The sequence below is a fragment of the Giraffa tippelskirchi genome, chromosome 6 (genome assembly GCF_054371585.1).
Source record: "Giraffa tippelskirchi isolate mGirTip1 chromosome 6, T2T-mGirTip1v1.2.pri, whole genome shotgun sequence".
Lineage (NCBI taxonomy): Eukaryota > Metazoa > Chordata > Mammalia > Artiodactyla > Giraffidae > Giraffa > Giraffa tippelskirchi.
This window is the reverse complement of record NC_137280.1, coordinates 151,971,393-151,984,614: the sequence shown is the minus strand read 5'-3', so window position 1 is coordinate 151,984,614 and position 13,222 is coordinate 151,971,393. Positions and strand designations below refer to the sequence as shown.

General features: G+C 39.4%; 1 protein-coding gene across 3 annotated transcripts in view; it reads right to left on the bottom strand.

The window, feature by feature from the left end:
• The window catches only part of MSH3 (mutS homolog 3), a 182,544-nt gene that overhangs the window by 152,194 nt on the left and 17,128 nt on the right, over positions 1–13,222 (bottom strand). For all 3 annotated transcript variants that reach the window (XM_081503822.1, XM_081503823.1, XM_081503824.1), the window contains exon 8: positions 11,224–11,390. In XM_081503822.1, coding sequence (XP_081359948.1) covers positions 11,224–11,390 — 167 coding nt within the window. The remainder of the gene's footprint in view (positions 1–11,223; positions 11,391–13,222) is intronic.

The window sequence follows — 13,222 nt, the reverse complement described above, 5'->3', positions numbered from 1 at the left end:
AAGGCTTTCTTATCTCTCCTTGGTACTCTTTGGAACTCTGCATTCAGATGGGTATCTCTTTCCTATTCTACTTTGCCTTTCGCCTCTCTTCTTTTCACAGCTATTTGTAAGGCCTCCTCAGACAGCCATTTTGCTTTTTTGCATTTCTTTTTCTTGGGGATGGTCTTGATCCCTGTCTCCTGTACAATGTCACGAACCTCTGTCCATAGTTCATCAGGCACTCTTGTCTATCAGATCTAGTCCCTTAAATCTATTTCTCACTTGCACTGTATAGTCATAAGGGATTTGATTTAGGTCATACCTGAATGGTCTAGTGGTTTTCCCTACTTTCTTCAATTTAAGTCTGAATTTGGCAATAAGAAGTTCATCATCTGAGCCACAGTCAGTTCCCAGGCTTGTTTTTGCTGACTGTATAGAGCTTCTCCATCTTTGGCTGCAAAGAATATAATCAATTTGATTTTGGTGTTGACCATCTGGTGATGTCCATGTGTAGAGTCTTCTCTTGTGTTGTTGGAAGAGGGTGTTTGCTATGACCAGTGCATTCTCTTGGCAGAACTCTGTTGGCCTTTGCCCTGCTTCATTCTGTACTCCAAGGCCAAATTTGCCTGTTATTCCAGGTGTTTCTTGACTTCCTACTTTTGCATTCCAGTCCCCTATAATGAAAAGGACATCTTTTTCGCGTGTTAGTTCTAGAAGGTCTTGTAGGTCTTCATAGAACCATTCAACTTCAGCTTCTTCAGCATTACTGGTCAGGGCATAGACTTGGATTACCCTTAAAAGAAACCAACCCTGCTGGAACCCTGATGTTAGATTTCTAGCCTCCAGAAGTAAAACAAATTCCTGTTTTTTAAGCCACCCAGTTTGTAGTACTTTGTTACATCAGTCCCAGCAAACTAACATATCCCTACTGAAAGCCTCAATGTCTATTCAGAGATGCTTATAAACAAATCACTGAGATACCTAGTACATTGAGAGGCATGCTGTGGCAACCACTTTAAAGAGTGCAAATATTCTCACCAGGGCTGGTTTTAAGCTACCAAGCTTTAACAACCAGAAAGAAAATTCCATGGGAATAAAATTTAATAAGCCAGTCTCACAAGCCTCTATATGGTAGATCTAGCGCAGATCAACAACACAGGCATCAGGATCTAATATCTACAATCCCTTTTCCCAAGTGATCTTTCTGAACCAGGGAATGAACGAACCAGGTCTCCTGCATTGCAGGCAGGTTCTTTACCATCTGAGCTAGCAAGGAAGCCCTTAATATCTGCAGGTGACTTCAATGTATAGCCAAGGTTAGTACCCCAACTGAAAACTGTAGGACAGCTTCATAAAAGCAGTAAGACTGAAAATACAGGCTATTTTAGAAGACAGATGAGGAGAAAACACAGCATACCACATAAGAATAACTTAAGAATGGTAAAAAAAAAAAAAAAAGAAAGAAAGAAAGAAAACAATGAATGAAAAAAAGAGCTAACACTTACTGCACACTTACTATGTTCTACATACTGTTTTAAACCATTACTTGTATTAACTAACTTCATCACCACTACTACTTTATGAAAAAGTTCTGTTACTATATACCTGGTTTTGAATAAGGAAACAGAGCCAAAGAGAGGTTAACAAGATCCACAGCTTTAAAAAAACAAAGGAAGATAAGATGCTAATATTCACACACAAGCTGTTTGGCTCCAGACTCTACAGTCAGACCACGGTCCTATGCCATCTCTCACTATATATGACATGTTTAGAACATGACCATCAGGATAGAGCAACCAGAGAGCGGGACAAGGGACCAGACAGGAGAAAGTGAGCCATATTCCTGGCCTCATGTTACCTTACATAAGCAATGGATTTGCAACTCAAATGGGGTCTTGGCAACTCCATGAACTATACAGTCCATGGAATTCTCCAGGCCAGAATACCGGAGTGGGTAGCCTTTCCCTTCTCCAGGGGATCTTCACAACCCAGGGATCAAACCCAGGTCTCCCACATTGCAGGCAGATTCTTTACCAGCTGAGCCACAGGGAAGCCCAAGAATACTGGAGTGGACTCTATCCCTTCTCCAGCGGATCTCCCTGACCCAGGAATTGAACCAGGGTCTCCTGCACTGCAGGCAGATTCTTTACCAACTGAGCTATCAGGGAAGCCCATTGCAACTCAAAGTTGTAAAATCAATCAATTTAACCTTTTTGCATAACTTGTTGCTTAAAAATGTCAAATCAAGTAGAAGAGTATGCAAGTGAAAACTAACTCTCTCTATAAAACATCATTATCTCCTTATTTATGTGTAAAAAATAAGGTTTAGGCACAAGATAAGGATTGCCGAGCAGGCAAAAAGCACCTGTCCTCTCTCAGGAGCAATCAGGACAGCCCAGAGCCTCCAAGAAGGGATGCTGGAGAATCACACATAGTCCCTAAGCCACAAAGAGAATTCTGGAAGATGAGGCTGGCACTCACTAAGTTCCTGGGGCAAAGGCAGCACCAAGCAGGAAAAGCCAAAGTTTTCTACTTTTAAACTTAGAGGGAAGACACCCACAAACACTTCACATCATCACGGCCCCAGGGGATGAATGAATCCCACGACTATTTCCAACATTTAGCCAGTAATTAACTCTGGAATTGTTTTTTTTTTAAAAATCCTTTTCATCTATGTATCTGCAGAGCATTGTGAAATACACTGCCACTTTGACAAAGGCACTGTATGGGACAACGGTGGGACTGAAAAAAACACATGTCCCCTTTGTCAGTACAGAGGGGAAGACAGGGTGAAGGAAACAAGCAAACAAGAAGCCTGAGGGAAGCTTCTCTCCTTCCAGAAGCATGTATTTTACCGTACACAGGGCCCTGGAAGTAACCTAAGGAAGCCCTTTCCTCAGCAGCCACAGGAAAATGACAGAACGCGTTGAAAATGACAGAGGCTAAGTTCTGTGTCTCTCTGTAGCAATAAGTAGGCGGAAGGGAGGCAGAATATGACAATCAACCTGTAGACCAGGCTGTTCCCACGGTTTTCCAGTAGGTAGAAGAAATAGGATTTTATTCTGTATGGGTGAGCAATCAATCGTCTTACTCAATTTAATCACCCACAGGTAAATTCTGTGGTCTCTGGGGGTTGATAGTTAAAAGTTACATAAAAGACTGCCAAGTATCCTTACCTACAAGGTAACTCATACATCAATGACTGCCTGTCTTAGCAAGTAGGAATTGCTCAGCCTTAAAAAGGACAGTAATCATTTTATCAAGTGCTTCCAAACTACTGTTTCAGTCAGAAGCCAACTAGTTTTTACATTTCTACTTGTAAAAGTTATGTCGACACCAACAGTATTAAACAATTGTCAGCTAGTTTGAAAAAGGAAGCAAAAGAAACTGGGCATTCAAGGAAGAGAGGCAATGGTTTGACTTAATTCTGTAACCAGCTACCAATTAACAAAAAAATTCTTTAAAGCGACAAGCCACGTTAGGGGCTTCCCTCATAGCTCAGTTGGTAAAGAATCTGGCTGCAGTGCAGGAGACCTGGGTTCGATTCCTGGGTCAGGAAGATTCCCTGGAGAAGGAAATGGCAACCCACTCCAGTATTCTTGCTGGAGAATCCCATGGACAGAGGAGCCTGGCGGGCTACAGTCCATGGGGTCGCAAGAGTCGGACAGACTTAGCAACTAAACCACCACCACCAGAAGCCACATTAAGTAAAATAGTTTGCATGACTACCCAGTACCCACACATAATGGTAGTATATTACTCTTCTATTAATACATGACAAATTACTAAAAACTTAGCGGCTTAAAACAACATACATTTAATATCTCAGTTCTGTAGGTCAGAATTCCAACACTGACCTCAGTGGGCTGAAATCAAGGTATCAACAGGGCTGAGCTCCCTTCTGAAGGCTCTAGGAGAGAATCTGGTTCCTTGCCCTTTCCAGTTTCTAGAGGCAGTCTACGTTTCTTGGCTCCTGGCCTCTTCCTCTGTCTTCTACGCCAATCTGAGTGGGTCAAACACTCACATCACATCACTCTGACTCTTCTGCCTCCTCTTCCACATTTAAAGGACTCTGATGATTCACTGGGCCCACCTGCCGAATCTAGGGTACTCTCCCTACCTTAAAGTCAGTTGAGTAGCAACTTTAACTTCCCTTTGTCATTTAACTTCACATACTCACAGATCCAGATCCTGGGCTTGGGACACGGTATCTTTGGAGATAGATACATGTAAGCATGCCATGCTACTTGGTCGCTACTAGACCACCTGCGCCTGTTTCCTCATATAAAAATTTGTAATTTATAAATTATATAGTCATTACTATATAATAGTCGTAATTACCACAAAGGGCTGTTGTGAAGATTACATTAGTTAATATGAGCAATGGTCACCAAATATACTTGGTATTACAGTAAGAGCTTCACCCACTATTTTTCACAAACTCGTATTTCATCTTTGTTTAAACTTTTCTCTCACTGTGGAATATATTTCCCCAACACCTGTCTAGTTAAGTGTTGTTTATCCTTCTAGGCACTCCCTTGCATGAAGCTCCCCCTACACTGCAAAACACTGCATTTGTCTAATATAGCACTTACTACTCATATGCAGCCACTGAGCAGTGGCACTGTGGCTGGTCGGAACTGAGATGTGCTGGAAGCGTATAATACACACTGGATTTCGCAAATTTTGTAAAAAGTAATGTAAAGATTTAATACAGAAAGCAGAATATAGCAGAGCTATATGTTGACATGACATTTTGGATATACTGAATTTAAAGAGTGAATTATTAAAAATTAATTGCATCTGTTTCTTTCACTTTTTAATGTGGCTGCTGGAAAATTTTTAATTACATTTGTGACTCACATTGTACTTCTACCAAGCAGTGCTGGTTCACAGAGAATTATCCTCTCCCTCTCACGTACTCTCTTAGTATTTAGTTTGCTTTCCTATCACACACACTGTGTAATCTGCTTTGTACTGCAGTGATTTGTATATACGCTGGCTTTTCAAACAGACTAGTAGCCTTTAATGGGCAAGGGTTTCCCTGGTGGCTTAGAACGGTAAACAACGTGGGAGACCCAGGTTCGATCTCTGGATTGGGACGATCCCCTGGAGAAGGGAATGGCAACCCACACCAGTATTCTTGCCTGGAGAATTCCATGGACAGAGGAGCCTGGAGAGCTACAGTCCACGGGTCGCAAAGTGTCGGCCACGACTGAGCTACTAACACACACACACAATGGGCAAAGGTCATGGATCTTCTAATCTCAAGAAGATCCATGGTAACTGTACAATAAACGTTTGTGAAGCTGAATGGAAAAGGAAGCATTATTTAGCTAATGTGTTTTGTCTGTATAATTTAATTTATTGTTAACTGGAATGACCAGAAGTCAATCTGTCTTTGATGCAACTTTTTCTTGGGTTAAAGGATTGATTAGGATATAAGCAAATAGAAAAAGTCTCATAAAACAATTCTTAGCTTATCACATACAACACACCCATCTATCTTTGACTCTACACTATTGTACTTCTTTTTTTTTCTAAGCGGTAACTGTAACCCACAAAATTGTTTCCATAGTCCACCAATGACATGTGACCACAATTCAAACAGCGCCTCCTTGATGTGTCCAGTACAAGTGTCCCCAGTGGAACACAAGCCATCTTAAAGATGTCATGTGATACTCAACACTCCCCTGATCTCAACGGCCCCACCAGGTAAGGACTAACTCTGTGGTGTGGCCACGGTTCAACAGGCAGATCCACTGATCACGCATTCTTCTCTCCACCAGCCTTCCAGTTAGGGCTAGAGGCAATCCAGAACACAATCTCGTACAGCGTGTTCAGGGCCCATGTCCCCTCCCAAGAGATGGAGAGCCCAGCTCAGCCTGGCCAAGAAGAGCTCATCAGAGCTGAAGGTACAAAGTAAGAGAAAGAGCTCATGATGGTGCTGAGGAAAAGAGTCCAAAGAACTCATCAAGAGTTTTCTGAGCTGCTGTCGTGTGGGGGGCTCCCAAAAAAGCTTGTAGAAATGCCATCAACCTCAGTATTATGTATATTAAATCAAATTATTGTTGCTGTTGCCTCTTAGTCCTGTCCAACTCTTTGTGACCCCATGGACTGTAGCCCACAAGGCTCACTTGCCCACAGGATTCTCCAGGCAAGAACAGAGTCTTGGTAATTGGAAGTCTTATGGTTGACTATTCTGAGGTTACAGAATGGATGTCAACCAACCTGTTATTTTGTTTTTGACCTTTGACCCAGTGGCCAATTACCCTTCATCAAGCAGCAGATCTCCAGACACATATTGCTAATTCACCCAGGAATGGAAGGTGGGACTTTCCCCATTGGCTGCGCTTTTAAAAATATTCTAACATGTGTAAACTTTAGGTGATACCAAACAGTAATAAAAACTATTTTAAATTAGAGAAAATTTGAAAAGGGAGTTTTCTTTTTCCCTTAATCAGATTCACCCATGTACAAAACTGCAGTAAACATTTGAACAATGGCATTATTAACATAATCTCAGGGCTTTTAAAATTTTATTTTATTAAATTAAAATAATATCCAGGAAGCAACATTCATTCATACTCAGAAGAATCTCCAGAATAAGATCCTGACTAGAAGCACTTCTGCTCTGGGAAGAAGGTGCAGACACACTCTTTTTCCTCTCTTCTCCTAAGTACAATTCCCTGCACATTACACATAAAACAAATAGAAGCCAAATCTGGAAGACGGACAGAGAGCAGACCAGCAGGGAACCTGAGACCTGAGGAGTGACATGGAAGGGAGTCCCCTGGGTTTACGTTTGCCACATACATCCCAGCTTTGGAGGTGAAAAAGCTGACAATTTCCAACAGGAGCAGACAAAAAGGCTCTAACAAGCCTGCTCTCCCCAGACAAACATGCAGGAAAGGCATAGCCAAGCAAGATAGAAAACTCTTAGACAATAACCACCTACTCCAGTCAAACACCACAGAAAAAAATATGATCTGACCCCATCCATACCAGCAAAGGCCAAGGAGGGAACCTAGACTGCCTTTCTCACCAGATTGATAAATGGGATCAACGGGTTAGGGTTAGTTTTTTGCCAAATATATCTTTCTAAATGCCATGCAGTTCCAGAAAATTTTAACAGCGTCAACATTGTAAAAAATTAACACACAACACAAACCCCATCGTTTGCAACAGATGGACTACAACTATGTATCCCTACCTTGTCCCAGTTCTCTGACTGGCTCTTTATCCCCTCCCTTTCTGCAACTTTCTATTCTTCTTCCCTCTACTCACAACTACTGACATTCTCCAAACTCCTTGGTCTCATCCTTTTCTCTGCCCACTTTCTTCTTTTATGGGAACTGTTGTTGTTTTTTTTAATTCAACTCTCCCGTGGAGGCCTCTTTTCTGTCACGTCATTCCTTTGCCCAGAGACCCAACTGCCTTCCACTAGAATTCACATCCCTTGGCTGGATTTTATGGTCCTTGACTCTCTCTTCCACCAACTCTCAACATGAAGTTCTCCTCCAATCAGAAGAGTCTCCCCTCTGTCTTCACATCTCTTCTAATAGTTCCAGTCTCTGTGCCTCAGAGTTCATGTCATTTCCACACATACACAACATACCATTCTTCCCACTACCAATTCGGAGCCCTGCAATCCTGCAAAGGTCCCCAACCCAGCCAACCTCCTCCACAGGCCTTCCTTGGCTGTGCCAGGACCCAGGAAGCTCTCCCTCTCTGTACTCAAAATTGACCATCATCTGCTCTGTTCATCTGACTTGCCTTAAAAATCAGTTTCTTTGAGAACTAGTAAATATTAATATTTGTTTATTGCTTTCAATAGTTTTCTTCTTTTATAAGCATATCTCTAAGCAAAAGTGATCTTAACTGCAGTTAACACCGCGCTTAAAAAATCATTGTTTTACCTTTGCTTCTCTCTATAGGGAAAATGTAAGAATGTGTACATTCTCACAACAATTGGAAAAGATAACAAGATAGTAAGACTAATTTCCTAAGAACAAACTGAAATCTTAAAAACACATTTTACATAAATGATCTATAAAATTTATATAAATTATCTATAAAAGATAATTCACTGAAGAAAAATCAACAGTTTAACATTATTTCGAAATAATAACTTTATTTCTGTACTACATTTGACTAGTATTCATCCTAAATTATCATACAATACAAAGTAATTAAGTCCTTACCTAGACACATAAAAAGTGAAGCTTTTCGTAGTCTTGACAGCGTAATACATAATAAATGAAATGCTTTTGGCACCCTCTTGTGGTCAAAGTTTAAAAATACAAAGCAAAAACCCCCTAATACATACTTAAAATGGATATTCTGTCATTTCAAGCCATTCTGGCTTTTCTCACGAACTTTATTATTTCTTCCATATTAGTAAAATATCAACCATTAACTGACAAAAACTGCTGGCTTTACTTTCTGGTTTAAAGTGAAAGAAAAAGAATGAATTCTGAATCTGAGACACAATAAACTACTCATCACTACTTAAAACAAAGATGATACCAAAAAAAAAAAAAAAACTTTTCTCCTTGACAGTTCAATGCTATATTATTTACTGACAGTAAACATGGAACAGAGTTTTGGCGAGCTATGTTCTTCATATCCCAATTAAAAGCATTCCTTATCCCCACTGCCAACTTTTTCTAAAAACAAGGCTAGGAATTGTATCTCAGGTTGATAAAGGCTAAATTTTATGGATGCTAAAGTGGACCCACTAGCATTCAGAAAGAAATTAAGGTAGGACCACACCTACACAGTAAAGGAAAATAAAGGAAAAACGAGTTAGAAGTCAAATGTGAAAAAATATTTTTAATAATAAATTGATTAAAACAAAACATAAACAATTATGTAAGCACTGTCAGAATAAGGAGAGATATTTCTACATATAAAAATAATGGAATGTTCCAGTAAGTATGGAGAACTTGGTCTAGGCAGTATACTAAAAATACAAAGAAATAGTGATTACAATATAGCCAAAAATGCTTTTTGAAGAGTCAAAAAAAAAAGAAAATCCCCAAGGAGCAAGACCCATATGAAAACAGCTGCAAATGGGAGATGACACCATAGAGGACCATGCACAGACAGCAGAGTGTGAAGTTCCAACACACTTCCAATAGGAGCTCCAGTAGAGGGTAGAAGAGAGGCAATGTTTAAAAAGGCAATGGCCAACAGGAACAATAAAAAGAACAGCTTCCATCTACACAGAGCCTTCTATGCTGGCACTGTTTCAAGCACTTTATATTAACTTTTGATATTTACCCTTCACAACAATCCTACGAGGTAAAAGCTCTTACTCTCTCTATTTTAAAGAAAAGGAAGCTGAAGGACAGCACAATCGGGTGATTCACCCAGAGTCACTGAGGGAAAGTCAGTTTTTTCAACCCAAACCCTATGTCACAAGAACCACACTGTTTCACTGTTTGACATTTGAATATCTATTACTCCATTCTGTCCATAGATACAGATCAGCTTTAGACTGAACAGAAATGTGGATTAATTGTTGACTATATTTAGTCCATTATGTGAGCAAAATAAAAATTACATGTGGTTAGTAAACACAGGAAAAATTACATGCTCCCAATGCTAACCAGAGAAATACAAATTAAAACAAGACAAAGGCAGTTAGCAAATTCGGTAAAACCCACATCTGACACCCAAACTGTCTTTGGTATGCCAAATGGCTTTTGAATCTCATCTGATGGGTAAACATTTATGAATATCTTCAGGCAATGCTGCCTACCAGCAAAAAAATTCAGTTTTGGCAATGTCCTTGTTAATGTTTTATTGAATTCTGCCTTTATTGTTTTACAAAAATAAATGAAAATCAGAAAAATGAAACTGTTGATTCAACTGATCAACTTTAGTCTTACATCTAAATTAATCAAATATACACTCAGTTATGAAGGGAAATTAAAATCAAAAACATAAAATATGGGAAACACAGTTTTAGAAGACTCTTTAAAGTCTTCTGAGATTTTATTAATTTTTTTAGCTTTCCAAATGCAGCATCCCTTATCAGTCTACTTGTCTGACTTTTGATTGTTCAAGTTTGAACACTGTCAGAACAAAATAAGGGGAATTCATGCAAAATTTTCATCTATCCAATTGGTAGAAATTATTTCAATGATCATTTCCCATGCTACCAAGGAAAAAAAATACATAGGAAATTTTAAGTTAAAAAAAAGATACAAAACTGACTTTGCAACATGAATCAAAATTTATAAACAAAAAAAAGAGGATATATATACACAGAAATAATACACCAAAATATTTAACAGTAGTTATCTCTGAGTTATAGCTTACTATTATGTTTATGGGACATTTTTTTATAACTCTTAACTTTTCCTGAATGAATATGGATTAGTGTTCTAATCAGAAAAACACATTATGAGAGCTACTCTGAAAGAATTTTAAGTCAAAGGAAAAAAGGAACATTCAACTCAAAGAACAAAGAAACATACAGAACTTCACTGAATCATTCAGTTTGATTTTCTAACTGATTTGTCAACCTATTAAGCATAAATCTTCGTGGGTTCTCATGCCTGAAGTCCAGATTCCTCAGTACATAACGCCCTCTTCACTGGAGCCCCAGCCCAACTTTCCAGTCTCTTCCCACCAAACTCCTTGGGGAACAGCACAGAATCCTCCCACCTAGGCACCTGCATGTCTGTCACGTATACACTACGCTTTGTGAATCCAGTTAGGTCTGTACCTATCTTCCTCTCCCATTGGATTATAGATGCTGCAGACACACATCACAAGCACATCTTTCTCCATAGGCCACGGTGCCTAGCACACGGCCTCATCAATAAAAGGAGTGACCACAGATCTAGTAAATTTGACTACTGGACTCAGCCACAAACTGAAACTTACAGCAAAAATAAGGCATTTCCAAAATTACATAAATTTCCTAAGAAATTATTATCTCCAGAAACTGAAGATCAGCTACCAAATAATCTCATTAAACAATACCATAACACTTTCCGTATCAAATAATATCATTAAATATCATAAACCCCTTTTAAAAGAGCAATTTCTAAAGGCCTCCATTAAGGTGACATTATGGGTAATTCTGTTTCTGTTTTTTGAAATTTCCACTACTGTGATGAAATATTTTTACAAATAAAAACGATTTTTAATGACTTTGATAAGCATTCACTTGGGAATCAGCTCTAGGTTTCAGAATCCACACTATTCTCCAGCGATGTGCCAACTCACCTCACAGCTGTGACCCTGAGGATGAGCATCTCTGTCTGCTCCGACAAGTCTGATGGGAGCAGCAGCTCCACTGGCTGCAGGCACAGTATCCGAGTTTCGAGCTCTGAACGGGAAGCAGAGTCCTGGAAACTGTCGAACACAACCTCACCTGTGGCGGGCTGTACTCCCTAAAGACAAAAACACACAGGCACAGAAAATACATCTTTCCCCATTGTAACTACGGCACAGTATTCATAAACATGGAAATAGTAAAGACAACACTCATGAGTATGTACTTGAATTTCTAAAGCGTTTGAAAACCTGTGTGCTTTCCAAGACTCTTACATAAGAAGTCAGATTCACCAATATTTAAACTATGCTAGATGGGACTATGGACATCCTGAGTTCAGCCAAATCCTGGATATAAAACACAGGATGAAGTGACTATGACAAGTCACCAAACCCTCCTGGGTCTCAGGGTCCTCCTCTGTAAGTAGGAATCAACCAGGTTACTTTCCTCACAAAGTTACTGTAACGGTCAAATCAGAAAACAAATGAACACTTTGTAAGCTGTAAAGCGCTTTACATACAGTAGTTGTTATTGCTGACAGTAATAAGTGATATGCTCCTAGTACCCTGGCCACAAGAGGAGGAATAAGTTACTATTTTGTTATATAGTATAAATAAAAAGTGTATTTTTTTGCCAAAAACAAAATCAAATATAACAAACTCTGACTAAACCCCATGGGCACAGTCTATCCAGGGAAATAACTATGAGAACTGAAAGCCACTTCCATCACCCCAAGCCAATAATAGCAAAGAAAACCTGGAAAAGATCATAGTTTGGAAAAGAAGAAAAAAATGAAGTCATTTACTCATAGGTCGAGAGGTGATATAGTGGTGGAGGCAAGATTCACATAGTCTGACACCACAAGTCACACTCCTATTCATTACTGATAATTAAGAAAGGCCTGGGGCCAGTTACAGATTGCGTGAGCAAACAGGAGGAAAAATAACCAGTCCCCACACTCAAACATGGCTGGTGGAAAGTCAACTGACACAGCCTCTTCGAAAAACAGTCTGGCATTTTCCAGGAAAGTTGAAAGCATCCTGTCTGTAACTCAGCAATTTCTCCCAAGTTAAGAAACTCAGGCACATGCATATCAGAAGCCATGTATTAATACAAAAATGTCCCTAGTGCATATTTTCTACAAGCAAAAACTGGGAAGAATCCACTTGTCCCTTAACGGAAGAATGAATAAATTGTAAAATGAAATATAAACTGACGACGCAACAAAAGAACTACTAAGGTAATACATGCAAATAAATCTCATGTACAAAATGGTAAACAAAGAAGACCCAAAAGGAGTAAATACAACATATTTATATTAATATACTGTCTAAGGTGGTAAAATTGGATCAAAAAGCAAGGGAATTATTATCTTAAAGTCTGGATTATGGTTACCTCTGGAGGCAAGGGACCTTCTGTGAATGGTGTTATATTTTCTAACCTGGGGGGCTGTCTCACATTACACTGGTAATTTTTGATTTATGCATTTTTCTTGACTTTTTTTTTAAATCACTCATTCCTGGCTCAAGGAAGTTCCTTAATTCTAGCCCAGAGGCCTTCTCTAGTGGCCAGATAACTGAACTGTAAGTATATTAGCATACATACATAAGTTTATCTCCCAATCTACAACCAAACTTGTACAAAAGCTATTTACAGAAGTTCAAGTAATAAATGTGTTGGCCAAATTCCTCTTTGCTTTCTTAATCAGAGAAATGGTCTATATCATAAAACCTGCAATGTTTTCTACTCCGTGTGATACGCGACACTGATAAGCCCACAGTCAGTCTGCAGGTAGAGAGTCTGATGGCACTGGCGCTACAACAGTCAAGCCTTTGATTTCAGACTAACTACCAGTATCCAAAGGATGACTCCTAGGTAGGGACTGGGGAACATGTGACACTCATCACAACAGGGAAAAACCCAGCAAGAGCAGGGTACCGGAAGATGAGA